At 38.3% G+C, this 22,635-nt stretch overlaps 1 protein-coding gene and 1 pseudogene across 1 annotated transcript in view; one reads left to right on the plus strand and one right to left on the minus strand.

Moving 5' to 3' along the window:
- Positions 1-22,635, minus strand: part of SCP2 (sterol carrier protein 2) — a 125,993-nt gene that overhangs the window by 83,742 nt on the left and 19,616 nt on the right. The window contains exons 5-6 of the mRNA XM_060626276.3: positions 13,636-13,762; positions 1,902-1,965 (exon numbers count right to left, since the gene is read on the minus strand). Coding sequence (XP_060482259.1) covers positions 1,902-1,965; positions 13,636-13,762 — 191 coding nt within the window. The remainder of the gene's footprint in view (positions 1-1,901; positions 1,966-13,635; positions 13,763-22,635) is intronic.
- LOC132673565 (heterogeneous nuclear ribonucleoprotein A1-like) lies at positions 5,894-7,211 on the plus strand (annotated as a pseudogene).

Genomic DNA, 22,635 nt, shown 5'->3' on the forward strand with positions numbered 1-22,635 from the left:
TAAACTAAGAGATGAGAGCAATAATTAAGGCAAGAAATGCTAAGGGCCTAGAGTAGGGAATTGGAAGTTAAAGACAGAAAGAAGGGATGAGTTCAAGAGACAGTAAGGACGCAGCATTCCGTTCATCCTCAACTCATCTGCAATTCATATGGGACACTGAGGAAGAAAGCAGAGTTAAGAATGACTTCTGGTTTTCTATTATTAGGTATATATTGATGTCATTCATGAAGAATACTAAAGTAAAAATAGGGTTGAGAAAAAATGATCAATTCTGTATGGCCATGTTGACTCTGAGGCACTTATGAAGCATCTAAGTAGAGACAACTAGGAGTAAGTTATAGACACAGGTCTGAGGGCTCAAGTGGCATGAACTATCCCTAATTCGACACTACTTATCACAGATTCTCACTGCCTTTAAGTATTCTTATAATTTGTGAGGAAACACTTGAGAAGAGTTTTATAATTCAACCTTCTTAGAAATATGTAAGCGGGTATCTATAACAACTAGTGAGCAAACACAGGATTCTCTTTCTTTCCTAGCCAAGGAAAACCTAGTGCAAGAAGTTGGCATCTGAAATTTCTGAGCAAAACCTAGAAGGCTATTCTTGGCTGTTTCAAAGAGTTTTACATGATGAAACTGACATCCAGAAATAACATTTGCCTATTCAACATAATTGAGAACTTACAATATGAAATGGAAGGCCACTGGGGACAAGGAACTTATCTATCTTGTTCACTGCTGTATCACTAGCAGCTAAAGGTGTGTTGCACACAGTAGGCCGCTGAATACATATTTGTTGAGTGAATGAATTCCCTTTAGAAGAATGCCATAATGAGTGGATAATTGATGCCTGGTTAGGCAGGGTGTTAAGTAAGAGAAAGACTTTGATTCTCTAGAGAAAGTTAAGAGCTACTCCTTGAAGCCTCAAAGCCAAGAAACTGCAGTGTTGTCAATTCCTCAATGTATTGGTATAGTTCCTTACTACTTAGGAAATAAAAAGGATATTTGCATGGTTCTCCAAGTTCTAAGGACAAAGAATTTGCTCTAGATCATCTTCATGGGCTTAAGACTACTTATTCAAACTCTACTATACAGGTGCTTGCTTCGGCAGCACATATACCAACTCTACTATTCAGTAACAGCAAAGTTTTATTGAACATATACTATGTTCCAGTACCCTGCTAGATGCTGACGATACAAGATAAGACAGAATCTCTGCTCAAGGACCATCATGATCAAAGAAAAGACTTATAAATAACTAAGTGGGATAGGGTGATGTGTTATAATAGAGGTATACAGACAGTGCAATGAAACTCATGAGAAAAAAAAAATTATGCCCAGGAAGCTTTAAGAAGGTGTTTAGAGAAGGAATGACATTTGGGTTGGGGCTTGATGGGTAAATAGATATTCACCAAACAAAAGAAAGACAAAAGGATATTCCAGGGAGAGTTAACAGCCTAAGTAAAAACACAGAAGTGAGTACTGTATACTACACTTGGGAAAAAACAAGTGATCTGGTGAAGCTAGAGACTGTAAATAACCAGAAAGTAGTAGGAAATAAGACTGGCAAGGTAGAGTGGGCCAAATTATAACAAGCTTATTATCTCATATGAAGGAGTTTCTATTATATCATATAAGCAATGAAAATTCACTAAAACTTTATCAGCAATCATTCACATTCTTTCTTAAGCTTAAATAAATGACATTCTAAATATAAACAAACCCAAAGCTAAAACTGTAGTTAAAAGTTTACCTGGGTACAGGCCTTTTATAAGAAAAATAATAAAACATTCTAGTTAATATCTTTGAGGTCTTCCCCTTTACTTTTTAAGTATAAAGTTGTATATTACATAGCAGGATAACTCAGATTTTTACAATTTCATATTTCTGAAATACTTACGGGTTATTAACTGAATGTTTATGATTTTTCCATCCAATTTTTGCAAAATGTTCAACCTTTGTTCCTGTAGAGAAAACAAGTAAGTGCTTTCATATTGCTTATTAAATGTTGCAATGGTACACAGTGTCCTGCCAAATATTTCTGCATTTTCCCTTGCACAGATTGTCAATATTGATCATGTCAACAACTGATCCCTCACATAAATATTTAATTAAACTTGTGTATATTTAATGAATTGAATCCACTAATAAGCACATGAATATGAATATGAAAAGCACTGAATATGAAAATAGTTCAAACTGGCTAATTCTATCTAGTATAAATAAGAGTCCAGTTTCAAAAACCAGAATATACAGCCTGGGATTCACAGTGGATATAGGGCAGGAAAGCACTGCCAGCAATTTTTTAAGGAGTTTGCCAAAGTATCCCAATGCCCCTGGGCTAAGTGAATTTTACAACCCACACCCTCCAGGACCTGATCCTTCTCCTTCCTTATGAATAGGCAGAAGAGTCTTTAGAAAAGTTATAACCTAGGGGTACCTGGGTGGCTCAGTTGGTTAAGCATATGACTCTTGGTTTTGATCTCATAGTTTGTGAGCTTGAGCCCCACATCAGGCTCTGTGCTGACAGTTCGGAGCCTGCTTGGGATTCTCTGTCTCCCTCTCTCTGTTCCTTCCCCGCTCATGCTCTCTCTCACTCAAAAATAAATAAATAAATATGTTTTAAAGTTTTAAAAAAAAGAAAAGTTATAGCCTAACAAGAAATATGTATGTTTTTAAATTCTTTAACAGAAAATTTAAAGATTAGTGTCAGAAAAACGAAAGCAAGTATTAAGGAAGTTAAATACGCAAAAAATTTTTACTACTTTAAAAAAGACAAAGCAGCATAAGATAGGTTTTGAATCCTGCTTGAGAGCCAGAAAGGCCAAGGAAGGAAAAGGAACACTGACAGCATCTGATAATGTTATGTTAATAGATGATGGCACAGGAAAATGAAGAGCCCCCATTTCTGTTTCATCTCTATCATCTCTGTCAGGAGGATGATCTTCAGAGCAGAAATGACATACATATAATTGAGCAAATCTTGTCTCAATTCTAATAAAAAAGGAAGAAGGCAGAATCCACACTAGTGATCTCATACAAAGAAGAGTGATAATCAGGTGGCAGCCAATATGGGTTCAGTAGGAACAAGCCATAGAAGATTAATACCTGTTTTCATTGGTTTGACTGGTAGATCAAATGAAACATAGTATCTGATTATCAGCAAGACAATTAAATTTTTTAGGACATCTTTTGGGACAAGGTAAGGAAATACTATACTGTGGGTTTTGGTTTTTGTTTGGGGGGAGCACAATGATGTTACTTTAAAAAATGAGGATTCTGTCAAATAGGTTTAGATAATACTGGGTTAAACAAAGTGAAACAGGTTTCTTTATGGCAAGACATTCAGAGCCTTTACTATTATTATATGTGTATCATGACTGTCCAAAAGGGGGTTAAAGAATCTGAAGCATCTCCCAACTTATCTGACCCATGAAATAGAGAATCTTATCAGGTTACTGTCCCACAGAACACATATTGGGAAACCACCAACATTGGCTAATATAGGTTAACCTGCAGAAAAGTCTCTAGTGCTAACCTCTAACCTCAGCCATGCTCTGGCTAATATGTCTACCAAAAATTGGATTAGAAAATTAAAGGCATGTTCACCAAGCCTGAATGTGGGAAGGACTGCTATAATATTGAATCCAAATAGATTCAACAAAGCTTATTAATGGGATGGATCAGAATATATTCAAATTAAATGACCAATTCTATTCCTGGATCCCCAAAACAATCTGGGAAAAGGAGCAGCAACTATGAGAAATGCCCTGAGGTTCTGTTTGACTACAAGTTCAATATGATTTAATAGTGTGACGCAACTACCATAAATGCTTACATGTGATCCCAGTATCCGCAATTAGACTTGTGATGATGAATTATGAAACAAGTCAAATGAGAACAGTTACACAGTTAAGTGAGAAACAGTTAAAAGGAAGTTAAGCACAAGGTCTGGCAGGTTTCAGATATTTGAAGAGCTATAGAAAGAGGTTCACCTCCTGTGAGCCTCAGAAGACAGAAACAAGACCATGGATGGAAACTATAGGGAGAGAGATTTGAGTTCAACATGGCAAAGACCACTGTAACAACTGGAATCACCCAAAAAATGGAAGGAGTGACCATTGGTGGGACTAGAGTCATGAAAATGTTCGGTGGGACTGGAGTGATGAAAATGTTCTGAAACTAGAAAGTGGTAATAGTTGCAAAACTCTGAATATATTAAAAATCACTGAATTGTATACTTTAAAAGGGTGAATTTTATGGTATGTGAATTATATCTCAATAAAGCTGTCATTAAAAAAAGAAAATGAATTAAATTCCCAACTCAAAAACTAGAAAAACAACAACCAAAGTAAACCAAAAGAAAGCACAAAGAAGATAAAAGCAGAAATTAATTGCGGAAAAAATAAAAAGAGTAGACATAATCAATCAAGATCCTGTTATTTTGAAAAATTTAACAAAATAAGGGCACCTGGGTGGCTCAGTAAGTTGAACGTCTGACTCTTGATTTCAGCGCAGGTCATGATTCCAGGGTTGCAGGATGGAGCCCTATATTGGGCGCCATGAGCATAGAGCCTGCTAAGAATCTCTCTCTCTCTCCCTATGCCCCTCTCCCCTGCTCATATGCAGGCTCTCTCAATCTCTCTCTCTCTCTCTCAAATTAAAAAAAAAATTAACAAAATAGACAACTACCTAATTTAATTTTAAAAAGGAGAAAGCAACGGGGTGCCTGGATGGCTCAGTTAGTTAAGCATCTGACTTCAGCTCAGGTCATGATCTCGTGGTTTGTGAGCTCGAGCCCCACATTGGGCTCTGTGCTGGTAGCTCAGAGCCTGGAGCCTGCTTCGGATTCTGTGTCTCTCTCTTTCTCTCTGCCCCTCCCCTGCTCACACTCTGTCTCTCAAAAATAAATAAACATTTTTAAAAAAAAGGGCAAAGCATGAATATACAAACATAAAAAATAACAAGAGGGAAATATCATTGAAATAGAAAAAATTGTAAAATTGCAAAAGACTACTTTTCAGACTTCAATACAAAGATTTGGAAATCTAAATGAAATGAATAATTTCCTAGAGATACATAAACTACCCAAAATAACCTCAGTGAAGATAGAATATTTAAACATAAGGAAACCAAGCAACTACCAAAAAGGAAAAAAAAACAAAAAACAAAACAAAAAAAAAACAGGCCAAGATGAGTTCACAGGGAATTCTATCAAACCTACAAAGATTAGGTAATCTCCATGCTCCATAAAGTGTATCAAAGCATTAAAAGTAAGGAGAGGCTTCCTATTTCTTTTTATAAAGCAAGTATGAAATTAACATAAAATCACTTACAAATGTTGATTTGAAAGTACTATATAAAATAAAATAGTGACAGAATCTAACCCCACATTAAAAAAAAGTCAATACCTCACAACCAACTGGCATTCATTCGAGATACGCAAAGTTGGTTCAATACCAGGAATCCAGTAATAAAATATTCTAACAATAGACCTAAGTGCAATTAACAGAGGCTAGAAAAAGCCTTTAACAAAATTCAATACCCATTCCTGAAAGAAAAAAAAAAAACCTCAAGAAAACAACTGATGGATGCTTTATGAACACAACAAAATTATATATATTATACTATATATATATAATTATAAAAAATTTTATATTACATATCTTTTATATATATAAAAGATCCTGAGGCCATCAGCCAGCATCTTACTTAATGGGATAATAACATCTGCCGTAATGGATTGTTGTGAGAATTGAATAAGATAATATAAGTATGGAAAGTCATTCATTCATTCATTCATTTACTCATTCAACAAGTATTTATTGAGTCCTTTCTGCACACAGATGCTGCTGAGTAAGCATCATTAAAGTCTCCCCTCGCACTGCCATCATGTCTAAGTCAGAGTCTCCCAAAGAGCCTGAACAGCTGCGGAAGCTTTTCATCGGAGGTCTGAGCTTTGAAATAACCAATGAGAGTCTGAGGAGCCATTCTGAGCAATGTGGAATGCTTACAGACTGTGTGGTAACGAGAGATCCAAACACCAAGTGCTCCAGAGGCTTTGGGTTTGTCACCTATGCCACTGTGGAAAAGGTGGATGCAGCCATGAATGCAAGGCCACACAAAGTGAATGGAAGAGTTGTAGAACCAAAGAGGGCTGTGTCGAGAGACAATTCTCAAAGACCTGGTGCCCACTTAACTGTGAAAAAGATTTTTGTCAATGGCATTAAAGAAAATACTGAAGAACATCATCTAAGAGATTGAATAGTATGAGAAAATTGGAGGGATTGAAATCACGACTGACCGAGGCAATGGCAAAAAGAGAGGCTTTTCTTTTGTAACATTTGACTGTCATGACTCTGTAGACAAGACTGTCATTCAGGGGCGCTTGGGTGGCTCAGTCGGTTAGGCGTCTGACTTTGGCTCAGGTCATGATATCGCGGTCTGTGAGTTCCAGCCCCGCGTCAGGCTCTGTGCTGACAGCGCAGAGCCTGGAGCCTGTTTCAGATTCTGTGTCTCCTTCTCTCTGTGACCCTCCCCCGTTCATGCTCTGTCTCTCTCTGTCTAAAAAATAAATAAACGTTAAAAATTAAAAAAAAAAAAAAAAAGAGAGACTGTCATTCAAAAATACCATACTGTGAAAGGGCACAACTGTAAAGTAAGGAAAGCTTTATCTAAGCAAGAGATGGCTAGTGCTTCCTCCAGCCAAAGAGGTCGAAGTGGTTCTGGAAACTTCAGTGGTGGTCATAGAGGTGGTTTTGATGGGAATGACAAACTTGGCTGCGGAGGAAACTTCAGTGGGTGAGGTGGCTTCGGTGGCAGTCAAGGTGGTGGTAGATATGGTGTCAGTGGGTATGGCTATAATAGATTTGGTAACGATGGAAGCAACTCTGGAGGTGGTGGAAGCTATAATGATTTTGGCAATTACAACAAGCAATCTTCAAATTTTGGACCCATGAAAGGAGGAAATTTTGGAGCCAGAAGCTCTGGCCCATATGGTGGTGGAGGCCACTTTGCCAAACCACAAAACCAAGGTGGCTATGGCGGTTCCAGCAGCAGCAGTAGCTATGGCAGTGGCAGAAGGTTTTAATTACTGCAAGGAAACAAAGCTTAGCAGGAGAGGAGAGCCAGAGAAGTGACAGGGAACCTACAGGTTACAATAGATTTGTGAACTCAGCCACGCATAGTGGTGGCAGGACTTAGCTGCTACAAAGAAGACATGTTTTAGACAATACTCATGTGTATGGTCAAAAAACTCGAGGACTGTATTTGTGACCTGTACAACAGATTATTTTAGTTTCTGTTCTGTGGAAAGTGTAAAGCATTCCAACAAAGGGTTTTTTAATCATGACACTGAATAAACATGTCCTTTAAAAGAAAAAACACACAAATATTTATTATTTACATATGGTAGGGACTGTAGAAGAGAAAGGGGAAAAAAACAACAACGTTCTTCTATCTAGATTACATGCCAAGCACTGTGCTAGGCTGGATATATTGAAAGTAAACAAAACAGACACGGATCCTGCTTTCATGGAGTTTACAAAATAATGAGGAAGACAAAAATTAAACAAGTAAAACTACACACACACAAACACACACACGTTTATATATATATGAATATAAATAGTGCTAGATGCTATGAAGGAAAGCAATTGGGGGCTATCTATGAATGAGAATAATAGGAGGGACCTGCTTCAATTTGAATGGCCAAGGACAGTCTTTCTTTGGAGAATAATTAATTATAGAATACCTGCTTTGTGCCAGGCACTGTTCTAGGTAACAAGAAATGAACAGGGAATAAAACAAAAGTGATGGCCTTATGGAACTTAGATGCTAGTTGGAGGAGACAATCAGTAAGAAAAAATATATATGCCAGGTTTTATAAGTGTTATATAAAATAATTCAAGAGGAGACACAGAGGATAGGGAGTTCCAGGAAAGAGGGTGATCAAAGAAGCAGATGACAACTTTTAAGCAAAGACCTGATGGAAATAAAGGAGCTAGCACCAATGATATCTTAGGGTAAAGCATTCCAGAAGTGGAAACAGCAAGGCCCTGCCTCAAGCAGGAATGTGTTCACTGTTTTCAAAAACAGAAAGGATAATGTGGCTGGAGTAGAGTGGTGAAAGAAAAAATGGTAACAGATGAGGTCAGAACACTAATGAGGGTGGGGGATCAGATGGTGCAGAAGTTTGTAGGCCACAATAAGACGTCTAAGCTTCAATCTGAGTATGATGAGAACATATGGAGAGTTTGAGCAGAGGAGTGAACTCATCTGGCTTATATTTTAAACACACTGCACTGAAGCAGGGTTTAGACTGTTAAGTGCTGATATAGCTGATATAGGATACAGCTGTTAAGTGCCGTGTTGTCACTCGCCCTGCTCAAAATAAAGTTGTTTCTTAACTATACCTGTTTGCTATACTCATGTGACAGCAAGGGACACTTGGTCTCATACACGTCAATAAAATTAAATACTGATTTGAATGGCGATTCTTGAATTAAAAAACAAAAAACAAACAAACCACAAAAACAACAACAACAACACAACAACACTGCTCTGGCTATAATGTAAAGAACTGACTGCAGAGATACACAAGAAGAGGCAAAAAACCAAAACCAAAACAGGACTCCTATAATCCAGATGAGAAATTAGGGTGACCTGCACTACAGTAGAAGTGGTAGAAAGGGTGAGAGATGTTTACTGAGAAATGAGTGAAAAGGTTTGCCAATATACTCATACTGTCAAGTTCAAGCAGACTCAAGAACAGCCCCATGGTTTTTGGCCAAATGTCCTAGAAAGATGGAGTTAGCATGTATTGAAAGGGGAAATCTTCAGGAGGAACAGAGGAAAAGGGGGGAGTTCAGAGAAAGAATTAGGACTTCAGTTTTAGACCTATTAAAGTTGAAATGCCTATTATAGACATCCAAGTGGAGATACCTTTGGAAAGTGTTGGAGATATGAGACAGGATTTTTTTAAGACCTAATGGATGAGGACAGCCAATCTTGAAAGAATGGAGTAAATAGCACTGTAGCCAAAGGGAATATGAGACTCTGAGGCAGAAAACAGTTTGGTTTACTGAAGACAATGAAAGAAGGCCAGGACAATGGGAATGAAAACAACAAGAAATTATTTTTTAAAATACAGAGTCTCATTGTTTTACAATAACAAATAATGAATACATATTTTAGTACCTAAATGCTACAGACTGTGTCCCTGACAAAAATCATATGTTGAAGCCCTAAACCCCAATGTGATAGTATTTGGAAACAGGACTACTGGGAGGTAATTGGGGTAGTGAGGTCATGAGAGTGAGGTCCCCATGACAGATTAGTGCCCTTACAATACTCTTAAGGGGCTCCTGGGTGGCTCAGTTGGTTGAGCGTCCAACTTCGGCTCAGGTCACGATCTCATGGTTTGTGAGTTTGAGCCCCGCGTCAGGCTCTGTGCTGACAGCTCAGAGCCTGAAGCCTGCTTCGGATTCTGTCTCTTTCTCTCTCTGCCCATCCCCACTTGTGCTCTGTCTCTCTGTCTCTCAAAAATAAATAAATGTAAAAAAGAAAAAGAAAAAAGAAAAACAATACTCAAGAAGAAGAGAAAGATGTTTCCTTCTCTCTCTGTCTCATTCTCTCTCTCTCTCTCTCATTCTCATTCTCATTCTCTCTCTTTGCACCTGCACAAAAGAAGAGGTCAGGTGAGTACACATGGAAGGGCAGCCACCTACAAACCAAGAGGCCTCAGAATAAAATCTATCTTGTACCTTGATCTCGGACTTCCCAGCCTCCAGAACTGTGAGAAATTAATTTTTGTTGTTTGAGCCACCCAATCTACGGTATTTTGTTACGGCACCCAAGCAGACTAATATACTGGAACTGAGGTTACACTAAACAAAAATGTAAAATACATGAATGGCTTTGAAACAAGGAAGTGGGTTTTAAGGAAACTGCTAGTGAAAGCCTAAATAAAGTGCCTTAAAGAAACTATTAGTAGAAGCCTCCAGATCCTGTGAGGATGCTGTTGGTGAGGGTTTACAAAATGATAAAAACCTTACTGAGGAACAGAGGAAAGGAGATCCTTGCTGCAATGCTTGCTGACACTATAGTAACACTATTATCTGCAGTTATGTGAAAATCAGATAATAACAAAATATTGAAGGTGCCACATGATTTCTTCTTGCTATTTATAGTAAAAATCTATACTGCTATACTGAAGAAAGGGCTGTTAAAAAGAATTCAGGACCTGATGACATTGAAAGTTCAAGCCTCTCAAAGAGGGAAAAGATGCTAAAATTAAGTAACAGTCTTTGAGCAAAGATCAAATCCAGGGCACTGCTTATAAAAAATGGTACAAGGATGAAGCCCAAGCTATGACAAATCTTTTGCTATGATCTCAGAAATATCAAAAGTGACGCCTCAGAATATAGTTCAAACAGACAAAAAGCCCTCTAAAGAAAAAAAGGTTGTGCCTCACAAATCCTCTCAAAGAATCAAGAAGCTTAAGAATGTTGTCCCTCAGCTGTTTCAGAAGGGACCCAAGGTAGAAGAAAACTTATCTTTATCTTTTTTTAAATGTTTATTTATTTTGAGAGAGAGAGTATGTGTGTGTGCAGACAGGGGAGGGGGAGAGGGAGGGGGAGAGGGAGAGGGAGAGGGAGAGAGAGAATCTCAAGCAGGATCACAGAGTCTGAAGGACTTGATTCCACAACCCTAGGATCAAGACCTGAGCCAAAATCAAGAGTCAGACATTCAACCAACTGAATTTTAAGTTTATTTATTTATTTTTGAGAGTGGGGGGAGAGAATGAGCAGGGGAGGGACAGAGAGAGGAAAAAGAGAGAATCCCAAGCAGGCTGCACACTCAACACAGAGCCCAACTTGGGGTCTGATTTCACAACTGTGAGATTAGGACCTGAGCCAAAATCAAGTTGCTTAAGCAACTGAGCCACCCATGCACCACCTGTATATTTATGTTTTGTGTACTTCTCTGTATTGAGTTATAATACCCATCAATGACAAATTTTTGATTTTTAAAAAATGCTGGGTTCAACCCGCTAAGCTGATCCCATCATTTCCTAGCAGGTCACAACCCACAGTTTGAAAAACTCTGGTCTAGGGTTAAGAGCTGTGGTAATAAAAGGAACTGGAAGGAGTCTGGAGTCTTTGTTTTAGAGTCTGCAGGTAGAAATGATAGGACATAATGGGACTGGAGGGACTGGAATAAGAAGAATAAGAAGGGAGAAGTGTCAAAGATGACTCATGTTTCTGCCTTGAACATCTGAATAAATGGAAGTGCCACTTACTGAGATGAGGAAAACTAGAGGAGGAACAAGTTTAAAATTATGGGAGAAGAGAAGAGTTTGCATTTGAACATGTTAAATTGAGATGTCTATTAAATATACAAGCAGATATCCAAGATGCCACCTGGTTATGTAAGTATAGAAGCCATCACTGACTGCCCTAAGTTTGCCTTCCTCATCCCACCCTTGTTTTTTTTCTTCACAAGACTAATAATTACCTGAAATTATCTTCATTTTTTTCATGTGTTAATATCTCTCCCATACTAGAAATTTAAGCAAAGACTTCATATTTCATCTGTTTATTTATAGCTTATGAATGAATACACTAATATACTTAATTCTTTTTCCCTCTTAAATGTCCTTTGAGGTCTGACTTTGCAGTTTCCTACAACAAAAGAAGTGGAATGTATTTCCCTATCCCTTGATTCCAAGTTTGCAATATAACTTGCTTTGGTCAACAGCTGAAGTCTCACAAGGCTTTACATGCTGCAGATTACTCTCTTGTCCTCCTGCTGTCACCATGAAAAGGACATGCCAGGGCTGGCTCTCTGGTCCCAGGAGGAAGAAAGATATATGACCCAGTCAAACAAGAGTAGAACAGAGCCTCCAGTCATCCTACAGTCATATGATTAACCCAAACAAGAAAAGCTGAGTTCAGCTTAGATGAACGGATTCCTAGTCAATCTACTAACTTGTAAAAAATAATCATTGTTTAAAATCACTGAGTTTTGGCATGGTTTATTACAAAGCAATAGCAAACTGATATACCGATGTATCCAATGCCTAGAGCAGTGCCTAGAATATAATGACAGCCCAAATAATATTTTAAATGAATTATTTAATTGAAAAAGAAATAGATAAGGAATAGCCAAAGAGGTAAGGAAAACCAGGAGAATGGGGTGTCACAAAAGCCTAGAGAAGAGTATGTTTCAAGAAGGAAGTAGTCAAAAGGGATTAATGGTGTTAAGGTCTTTAAATTAGGATTAAAAAATATTTACTAGATATGGCAACATGGTGCTCAATAGTAGCCTTGCGAAAGGAGGGAAGCCAGAATGGAACAGACTGAGTTTTAAAATGCAGGAAATAGCATTAAGAAAGAAAATTCTCAGGGTGCCTGGGTGGCTCACTAGGTTGAGCGTCTGCCTTCGGCTCAGGTCATGATCTTGGAGTTTGTGAGTTCGAGCCCCATGTTGGGCTCTGTGCTGACAGCTCAGAGCCTGGAGCCTGCTTTGGATTCTGTGTCTCTCTTTCTCTCTACCCCTCCCCTGCTCATGCTCTGTCTGTGTCTCAGAAATGAGTCAACATTAAAAAAAATTTTTTTAATAAAAATAAATAAATAAATAAACAAACAAACAAACAAACAAACAAACTTCTCATGGCCAAAAACTGGCAATGTTCTTCCCACCATTCTTCCTTGAAAATTTTTTTCCTTTCTAATTATTTGATTTTGGCTATCAAACAACCTGGGATATTTTTCCTGCAAAGAATAAGAAAGCTGAACTTCATGTAGGATTACTTACTTTCTTATCTCATAGTACATAGCAAGGCACCGGTTCAGGGTCATACAATTAAAAAAAAAAAAAATCCTAGGGGCGCCTGGGTGGCTCAGTCGGTTAAGTGTCCGACTTCAGCTCAGGTCACGATCTCGCAGTCTGTGAGTTCGAGCCCCGTGTAGGGCTCTGGGCTGATGGCTCAGAGCCTGGAGCCTGCTTCAGATTCTGTGTCTCCCTCTCTCTCTGCCCCTCCCCCATTCATGCTCTGTCTCTCTCTGTCTCAAAAATAAAAAATAAAACGTTAAAAAATTAAAAAAAAAAAATCCTATCTGTACTATCCCATGCTTTAACTAACTGGTTAAGGCAAGCCAATCACTGATTATCAGTCAAAAAATTAGGATGTTTACCTACAAAATGCAAATCAACTATGAAATTTAAACCTCATAAAACATTACAAATGACCAATGATGGACTCTTGATGAATTCAAGCACTAAGAATAAAATTTGGCTATATAAACCTATTACCAAGAGCAAGCTTTAAGTCTCGTCATATTCAGAATGGATACACCTCAATTTATAATTCATGATTATAGGGGACAAGATTTATGTTACTTTTCCTATTTCAATTTCTTGGTATGGAACATTCTAGGTACCTCCCATATGATATCCTATACATAAATACCTTCTCTACAATTAAATCCTACATGAATTATTCAATTTAATTCAAAAACCACTTTATATTTTATAGATCCTGATATTTTCCACAGTTCCTAAATAAATTCCTATTGTTTCTCTTCACATGCATATAACTATCAATAGGCCTTAAAATATTTTTAACATACCATACTTTTCCATGTGCTCTTTTCCAGCAAACCCAAACATCTGAGGAGCAACTGGTTTGGCACACAATCCATATTTTTTTATCAGGACCTCAAGATGCTTATCAATTGGATTGGTCCTTTGTGAAGTCTAAGAGAGGGGAGAAAGAAATAAGTACTTGACATGCTAAGTGTCTCTTTCAACTATTACAGTGTTAATTAAGACATCTGCTTATTTTAAGCCATAGTAAACCAAAAATAAGCAATGTGAATAAAGTCAGTCAGGAAATACTTTGCAGGGAAACATGGAAAGGAAAAATAATCAAGTGAGGTGTTAATTTTTTCATGAAGTATTTATAAAGAATCCAATATGCACCCATACTACTCAAGGTAGTATGCTCTGCTCATCTGGCATTTACAACTGAGGCAGGGAGGGGACAAAAGGTGATGAAGATAAAACTAAACTAAAATATAAATAATAATGCTATAAAGAAGAACAAATTCAAGTAAGGGGATAAAACTGAACATAGGAAGTGTTACTTTAATTTTTTGTTTGTTTTATTTATTTTTGAGAGAGACAGAGTGTGAGCGGGGTGAGCAGGGGAGGAGCAGAGAGAGAGGGAGACACAGAATCCGAAGCAGGCTCCAGGCTCTGAGCTGTCAGCATAGACCCCAATGCGGGGCTCAAACTCACAAACAGTGAGATTGTCACCTGAGCCGAAGCCAGACACTCAACCATCTGAGCCACAAGGCACCCCTAGGAAGTGCTATTTTATTTTATTTTATTTTATTTTTTAATTTATTTTTGGGACAGAGAGAGACAGAGCATGAACGGGGGAGGGTCAGAGAGAGAGGGAGACACAGAATCGGAAACAGGCTCCGAGCCATCAGCCCAGAGCCCGACGCGGGGCTCGAACTCACGGACCGCGAGATCGCGACCTGGCTGAAGTCGGACGCTTAACCGACTGCGCCACCCAGGCGCCCCGGAAGTGCTATTTTATACACAATAGACAAGGAAGGTCTCATTGACAAAACAGTATTTGAGCAAGAATGTGAAGCAGTAAGGACTAAGTTATTTGGGTAACCTTGGGAAAGGAGCATTCTAGGCAGAGAGAACAGCAACCAAAAAGATCTTACGGCAGAAGCATGCTTGGGTTTTTGAGAAAAGAAGTGAATTAGGACTAAGATAAAGAGTGTAATCACCTCAGAGAGTGTAATCACTTTTGTTTCCTAGTTCTACAGTATAAGAACATAGTTACTACCACAAATATTTCACAAAGGGAAAGATTTTCTTCTCAGTTTCCCTGCTAGACGCTCAGGTCACGATCTCACGGTTCATGAACTCCCTGAAGGCAGGAATCTTTTTTCATACACCTTTGCACATACACCCAATGACTAGCATATGGCCTGCCACACAGCAAACATTCTATAATTGTTGAATGAATAAATGAGGATTATTTTTTGGTCCACAAGGAGTTCCAGAGGGAATACTGTTAAGCCCTTCTCTTTGATTAAGAAAATATAGGGGTGGGGCGCCTGGGTGGCGCAGTCGGTTAAGCGTCCGACTTCAGCCAGGTCACGATCTCGCGGTCTGTGAGTTCGAGCCCCGCGTCAGGCATCTGGGCTGATGGCTCGGAGCCTGGAGCCTGTTTCCGATTCTGTGTCTCCCTCTCTCTGCCCCTCCCCCGTTCATGCTCTGTCTCTCTCTGTCCCAAAAATAAATAAAAAAACGTTGAAAAAAAAAAAAAAAAAAAAAAAAAAAAAGAAAATATAGGGGTGCCTGGGTGGCTCAGTGGGTTAAGCATCTGACTTCGGCTCAGGTCATGATCTCGCGGTCTGTGAGTTTGAGCCCCACATCAGGCTCCATGCTGACATCTCAGAGCCTGAAGCCTGCTTCGGAGTCTGTGTCTCCCTCTCCCTCTCTCTCTGCCCCTCCCTGCTCATGCTCTGTCTCGCTCTCTTTCAAAAATAAACATTGAGAAAAAAAAGAAAAAATATAGGCCTAAAGAAAGAAAATTATTTAGTTAGATATGATAAACACTTGACAATCCAAATGATATTTTGATAGAAATGGGTCTTGTGAATCTCTGAACACAGAAATCTTAAAAATAAGAGTTCTAAAGAAATTTTTAAAAACAAAGAGAAGGGGTCCCTGGATGGCTCAGTCAGTTAAGCATCTGACTTCAGCTCAGGTCATGATCTCATGGTTCATGAGTTCAAGCCCCACATCAGGTTCTCTGCTGTCAGCACAGAGTCCACTTTGGATTCTCTTTCTCCCTCTCTGCTCCTCCCCTGCACCCTCTCTCTCTCTCCCTCTCAAAAATAAACATTAAGAAAAAAAAGTTTTTTGGGAATGCAAGCTGGTGCAGCCTCTCTGGAAAACAGTATGAAAGTTCCTCAAAAAATTAAAAATAGAACTACCCTACGACTCAGCAATTGCACTACTAGGCATTTATGCAAGGAATACAGGTGTGCTGTTTCAAAGGGGCACATGCACCCCAATGTTTATAGCAGCACTATCAACAACAGCCAAAGTATGGAAAGAGCCCAAATGTCCATCGATGGATGAATGGATAAAGAAAATGTGGTATACACATATACAGTGGAGTATTACTCGGCTATCAAAAAGAAGGAAATCTTGCCATTTGCAACTACGGGGATGGAACTGGAGGGTATTATGCTAAGTGAAATTAGTCAGAGAAAGACAAGTATCATATGACTTCACTCATATGAGGACTTTAAGACACAGAACAGATGAATATAAGGGAAGGGAAGCAAAATAATATAAAAACAGGGAGGGAGATAAAACATAAGAGACTCTTGGGGCGCCTGGGTGGCTCAGTCGGTTGAGCGTCCAACTTCAGCTCAGGTCACGATCTCACGGTTCGTGAGTTCGAGCCCCGCGTCAGGCTCTGGGCTGATGGCTCAGAGCCTGGAGCCTGCTTCCGATTCTGTGTCTCCCTCTCTCTCTGCCCCTCCCCCATTCATGCTCTGTCTCTCTCTGTCTCAAAAATAAACATTAAAAAAAATTTTTTTTTTTTAAAAACATAAGAGACTCTTAAATATGGAGAACAAAGAGAGGGTTGCTGGAGGGGTTGTGGGAGGGGGGATGGGCTAAATGGGTAAGGGGCACTAAGGAATCTACTCCTGAAATTATTGGTTGCACTATGTGCTAAATAATTTGGATGTAAATTTTTAAAAATAAAAAATAAAATTAAAAAAAAATTTTTTTAAAGAGAAAATGTTCACTGCTAAGTAAAAAAGGGGTGCTAATTAAAACAATGATATATAACTTCTGCTTCTAGACAAGATGGATTACAGAAAACATATTTATCCTTCTAGCTTAACCATCTAAAAGCTTGGACAAAATATATAAAGCAACAATTTTCAATGTACAAGTATAAAGCACAGCATAGAGATCGCTAAGAGAAGGAAAACAAATAAGATGAGCATTATGATTTTCCCCAGATTGCTACTTGGAAAGAACAGGGAGGAGTAACATGAAGTCCAGCAATCTTCCTAAGTTGAAGAAACAGAGTTCAGAACTCAAAGAGACCAAGCCATCTAGAATTCACAGAGAAGAGAACTGGAGACAAAAAGAGACAGAGAACACATATGTGCACATGCTCTGAAATGGATAGCAACATGCAGAAAAATGAACCTGGACCACTTTCTTACACCATACACAAAAATAAACTCAAAATGGATGAAAGACCTAAATGTAAGACAGGAAGCCATCAAAATCCTCGAGGAGAAAGCAGGCAAAAACCTCTATGATATTGGCTGCAACAACTTCTTACTCAACACATCTCCGGAGGCAAGGGAAACAAAAGCAAAAATGAACTATTGGGGCCTCATCAGGATAAAAAGCTTCTGCACAGCGAAGGAAACAATCAACAAAACTCAAAGGCAACCAACAGAATGGGAAAAGATATTTGCAAATGACATATCAGATAAAGGGTTAGTATCCAAAATCTATAAAGAACTTATCAAACTCCACACCCAAAAAACCCAAAAAGTAATCCAGTGAAGAAATGGGCAAAAGACATGAATAGACACTTTTCCAAAGAAGACATCCGGATGGCCAACTGACACATTAAAAAATGCTCAACATCACTCATCACCAGGGAAATACAAATCAAAACCACAATGAGATACCACCCCACGCCTGTCAGAATGACAAAAATTAACAACTCAGGCAACAACAGATGTTGACGAGGATACAGAGAAAGAGGATCTCTTTTGCACTACTGGTGGGAAAGCAAACTGGTACGGCCACTCTGGAACACAGTATGAAGGTTCCTCAAAAAATTAAAAATAGAACTACCCTATGACCCAGCAATTGCACTACTAGGTATTTATCCAAGAGATACAGGTATGCTGTTTCAAAGGGACACATGAACCCCGATGTTTATAGCAGCACTATCAACAACAGCCAAAGTATGGAAAGAGCCCAAATGTCCATCGATGGATGAATGGATACAGAAGATGTGGTATATACATACACAAACACACACACACACACACACACACACACACACACACACAATGGAGTATTACTCAGCAATCAAAAAGAAAGAAATCTTGCCATTTGCAACCACGTAGATGGAACTAGAGGGTATTATGCTAAGCGAAATGAGTCAGTCAGAGACAGACAAATATCATATGACTTCACTCATATGAGGACTTTTAGACACAACATATGAACATACGGGAAGGGACACAAAAACAATATAAAAACAAGGAGGGGGACAAAAACATAAGAGACTCTTAAATATGGAGAACAAACAGAGGGTTGCTGGAGGGGTTGTGGGAGTGGGGGATGGGCTAAATGGGTAAGGGGCATTAAGGAATCTACTCCTGAAATCATTGTTGCACTATAGCTAACTAACTTGTATGTAAATTTAAAAAATAAATTAAAAAAGTGTATTCCAAGAGTTTTATAGAATAAAAAAAAAATCCAACTAAAAAAAAACTAAAGTGAAATTACACACAAAAAAAAACTCAATTAGCAGAAAACAAAGAGAAAAAGGGAAAAAGAAGACATTGAACAAAAAAAAAAAAAAAAAAAAAAAACAAATAGCAAGATAGTAAGATAGTAGATTTAAACTAGTGCTGTCCTTGGGGCTTCTGGGTGGCTTAGTCAGGTAAGTGCCTGACTTTGGCTCAGGTCGTGATCTCACAGTTCATGAGTTTGAGCCCCACGTTGGGCCCTGTGCTGACAGCTCAGAACCTGGAGCCTGCTTCGGATTCTGTCTGTGCCTCTCTGTTTCTGCATCTCCTCTGCTTGTACTCTCTCTCAAAAATAAATAAACATTAAAAAATTTTTAAACTAATGTTGTCCAAGTAAACATTTACTAACAGGCTCATGAGGGTCGGGGAGGCATAACTGATGTATTTGCCAATTTTTGTGATGTAAATACTTCCACTACAGCCAATTTAAATCACTGAAAGCAAAGATGAGAAGAGTTGTGCACAATCACGCAAGAGTCTCGCAAGCTGGTAGAAGCCAGTAGGTATTAGTTTCAGCTATTAATTTAAACCCTATATATCAATAGCCACATTAAATAAAAAGGATACAAAAAGCCCAGTTAAAAAGAAGAGACTGATAAATTGTTAAAAAGCAAGACCCAACTATATGTTGCCTACAAAAATCTAATTCAAAAACCACACTGATATATCACCTCATACCTGTTAAAATGGCAATTATCAAAAAGACAAGAAATAATAAGTATTGGCAAGGATGTGGAGAAAAAGGGAACCTTTGTGCACTACAGGTGCAAATGTAAATTTCAGCCACTATGAAAAACAGTATAGCAGCTCCTCAAAAAATTAAAAAGAGAAATACCATATGATTCAGCAGTTCCACTTCTGGGTATTTATCAAAAGAAAACAAAAACACTAACTCCAAAAAATATATGCACCCCCATGCTTACTGCAGCATTATTTACAACAGCCAAGATATGGAAACAACCTAAGTGCTAAGTGCCCATCAACAGATGAATGCATAAAGACAATGAGGGCTATATAGACATATAGATACACACACACGTATATACATACATATATATATATATATATATATATATATACACACACACACACACACACACACACACACACACACACACATATACATACATGCACATACATATAATAGAATATTATTCATCCATAAAAAAGAATGAAATCATGGGGTACCTGGCTAGCTCAGTTGGTGGAGCATAAAACTCTTGATCTCAGGCTTGTGATTTTGAGCCCCAAGTTGGGTATAGAGATTACTTGAAGGAGAAGGAAAAGGAGAAAGAGGAGGAGAAAGAGGAAGAGGAGGAGGAGGAGGAGGAAGAAGAAGAATGAAATCTTGCCATCTATGACAACATGGATGGACCTTGATGCATTATGAAAAACTAAGTGCAATAAGTCAGAGAATGACAAATACCATATGATCTCACTTACATGTGGATTCTCAAAAAACAACAACAACCGGCTCACAGATACAGAGAACAGATTGGTAGTTGTCAGAGGGTAGGCAAAAGGTACAAACTTCCAGTTATAAAATTAAAAAGTCATGGCCGAGGCAGTGGCGGGGAACCTGGCTGGCTCAGTCAGTAGAGCATACAACTCTTGATCTCAGGGTTGTCAGTTCAGACCCCATGCTGGGTGTAGGGCTTACTTAAAAATAAAATCTATTAAAAAGTCATGGAGATATAATGTACATCATGGTGACTATAGTCAATAAGACTTTACTGCATATTCAAAAGTTGCTAAGACTGTAAATCTTAAAAGTCCTTAAAAGTTCTCATCATAAGAAAAAAGTCTTGTAACTAAGTTTGGTGACAAACGCTAACCAGACTTATTGTGGTGATCATTTCACAATATATGCAAATATCGGACCATTATGTTGTACACCTGAAAGTAATAAAATTGTGCATCTCAATTACACCTCAATTTTAAAAAGCCTAATTCAAACAAAGACAGAAATAGGAAAAAGGATGGGAAAAGATATACTATTCTAATTCTAATCAACAGAAAGCTGAAATGCCTATGTTTATATCAGACAAAATAGATCTAAGATCAAGGAACACTACAATAAAGAGGATTATCTCACAATGATGAAGGGGTCAATTATCAAGTACCTAACAATCCTAAATGTTAGTATACCTAATATCAGAGCTTGAATACATGAAACAAAAACTGATAGAACTGAAAGGAATAGACAAATCCACAGATTTAGCAGAAGATCTCAATACTTCCCCTCTGAATAACTGATAGAACAAGTAGACAGGAAAATCAGTAAGGATATGAAGATTTGATCAATATTAACAACCAATATGACTTAGCATTTACAGAACACTCCACCCAATAACATCAGAATACATATGAAAGTGCACAGACTATTTATCAAAATAGACCATATCCCGAGCCAAAAAGTAAGTCTCAGTAATTAAAAAGTATTCATATCATACAAAGTATATTCTCTGACCACAGAGATTTAAAATAGAAACAAATAGGGGTGTGTGGGTGGCCTGGTGCCTGGGTGGCTGGATGGTTAAGCATCAAATTTTGGCTCAGGTCATGATCTCACGGTTGGATCATGGTTCCAGCCCCGCATCAGGCTCCTGCTCTCAGCGTAAAACCTGCTTCTGATCCTCAGTCTCCATCTCTCTCTTCCCCTCCCCTGCTTGTGCTCTCACCCTCCTTCAAAAGTTAATAAACATTAAAAAAAAATTTTTAATAGAAACAGAGAACAGAAAGATATCTGAAAAATGCCTAAATATTTAAAAATTAAACAACATGCTTCTAACACATGGGTGAGAGAAGAAATCACAATGGAAAATTTTTTTTCAAGTTTTTATTTAGATTCCAGTTAGTTAACATACAGTGTAATATTAGTTACAGCTGCAGAATTTAGTGATTCATCACTTACATACAACATTTGTTATGCTCATCATAACATCCCCCCTCCCCACCCGCCTCCCCTCTGGTAACCATCAGTTTGTTCTCTACAGTTAAGAGTGTTTCCTGGTTTACCCCCCCCCCCTTTTTTTTTTTTGAAATTTAAAAATAATTTGAAATAAATGAAAATAAAAGCATGATATAAAAAAACTTATGGTATGGGGGCTCCTGGGTGGCTCAGTCGGTTAAGCATCCGACTTCAGCTCAAGTGATGATCTTGTGTTTCATGAGTTCAAGTCCTGCATTGGGCTCTGTGCTGACAGCTTGGAGCCTGGAGCCTGCTTCAGATTCTGTGTCTCCCTCTCTCTCTACCTTTTTCCCACTCTCTCTCTCTCTCAAAAATAAACATTAAGAAAAAATTTTTTAATTTACGGTATGCTGCTTAAGCAGTGTTTTAAAAGAATGTATAGTATCAAATACCTACATTTGAAAAAAGGCCAGATTTAAAAGCAATGACCTAAGCCTCCAACTTTATAGACTATAAAAATAAAGAGCAAGTTAAACCCAATGTAAAAAAAAGGAAATATTAAGGATCATAGCAGATGTAACTAGAAAGTGAGCAGAATGAAATAAATAGAAATTAACAGAATGGAACAGAAAACAGAAAAAATAGAGAAAAACCAATGAAAATAAAAGCTGGCACTCTGACAAGATCAATAAAATTGGTAAACACCTTTTATTTTATTCATCATGGGAAAAAGAGAGAAGACAAAGACTAACAACATCAGAGGAAGAACAAGGACACGTCTAAAAATCCTATTTTAGGGGCACCTGGGTGGCTCAGTCGGTTAAGCGTCCAACTTCAGCTCAGGTCAGGATCTCATGGTCCATGAGTTCAAGCCCCACGTCGGGCTCTGTGCTAACAGTTCAGAGCCTGGAGCCTGCTTTGGATTCTGTGTCTCCCTCTCTCTGTGACCCTCCCCCATTCATGCTCTGCCTCTCTCTGTCTCAAAAAAATAAATAAACATTTAAAAATAAATAAATAAATAAAAATCCTATTTTAGATGCCTGGGTGGCTCAGTTGGTTAAGCGTATGGCTTCATCTCAGGTCATGATCTGCGGTTCATG

The sequence above is a fragment of the Panthera onca genome, chromosome C1, assembly GCF_046562875.1.
Source record: "Panthera onca isolate mPanOnc1 chromosome C1, mPanOnc1 haplotype 2, whole genome shotgun sequence".
NCBI lineage: Eukaryota > Metazoa > Chordata > Mammalia > Carnivora > Felidae > Panthera > Panthera onca.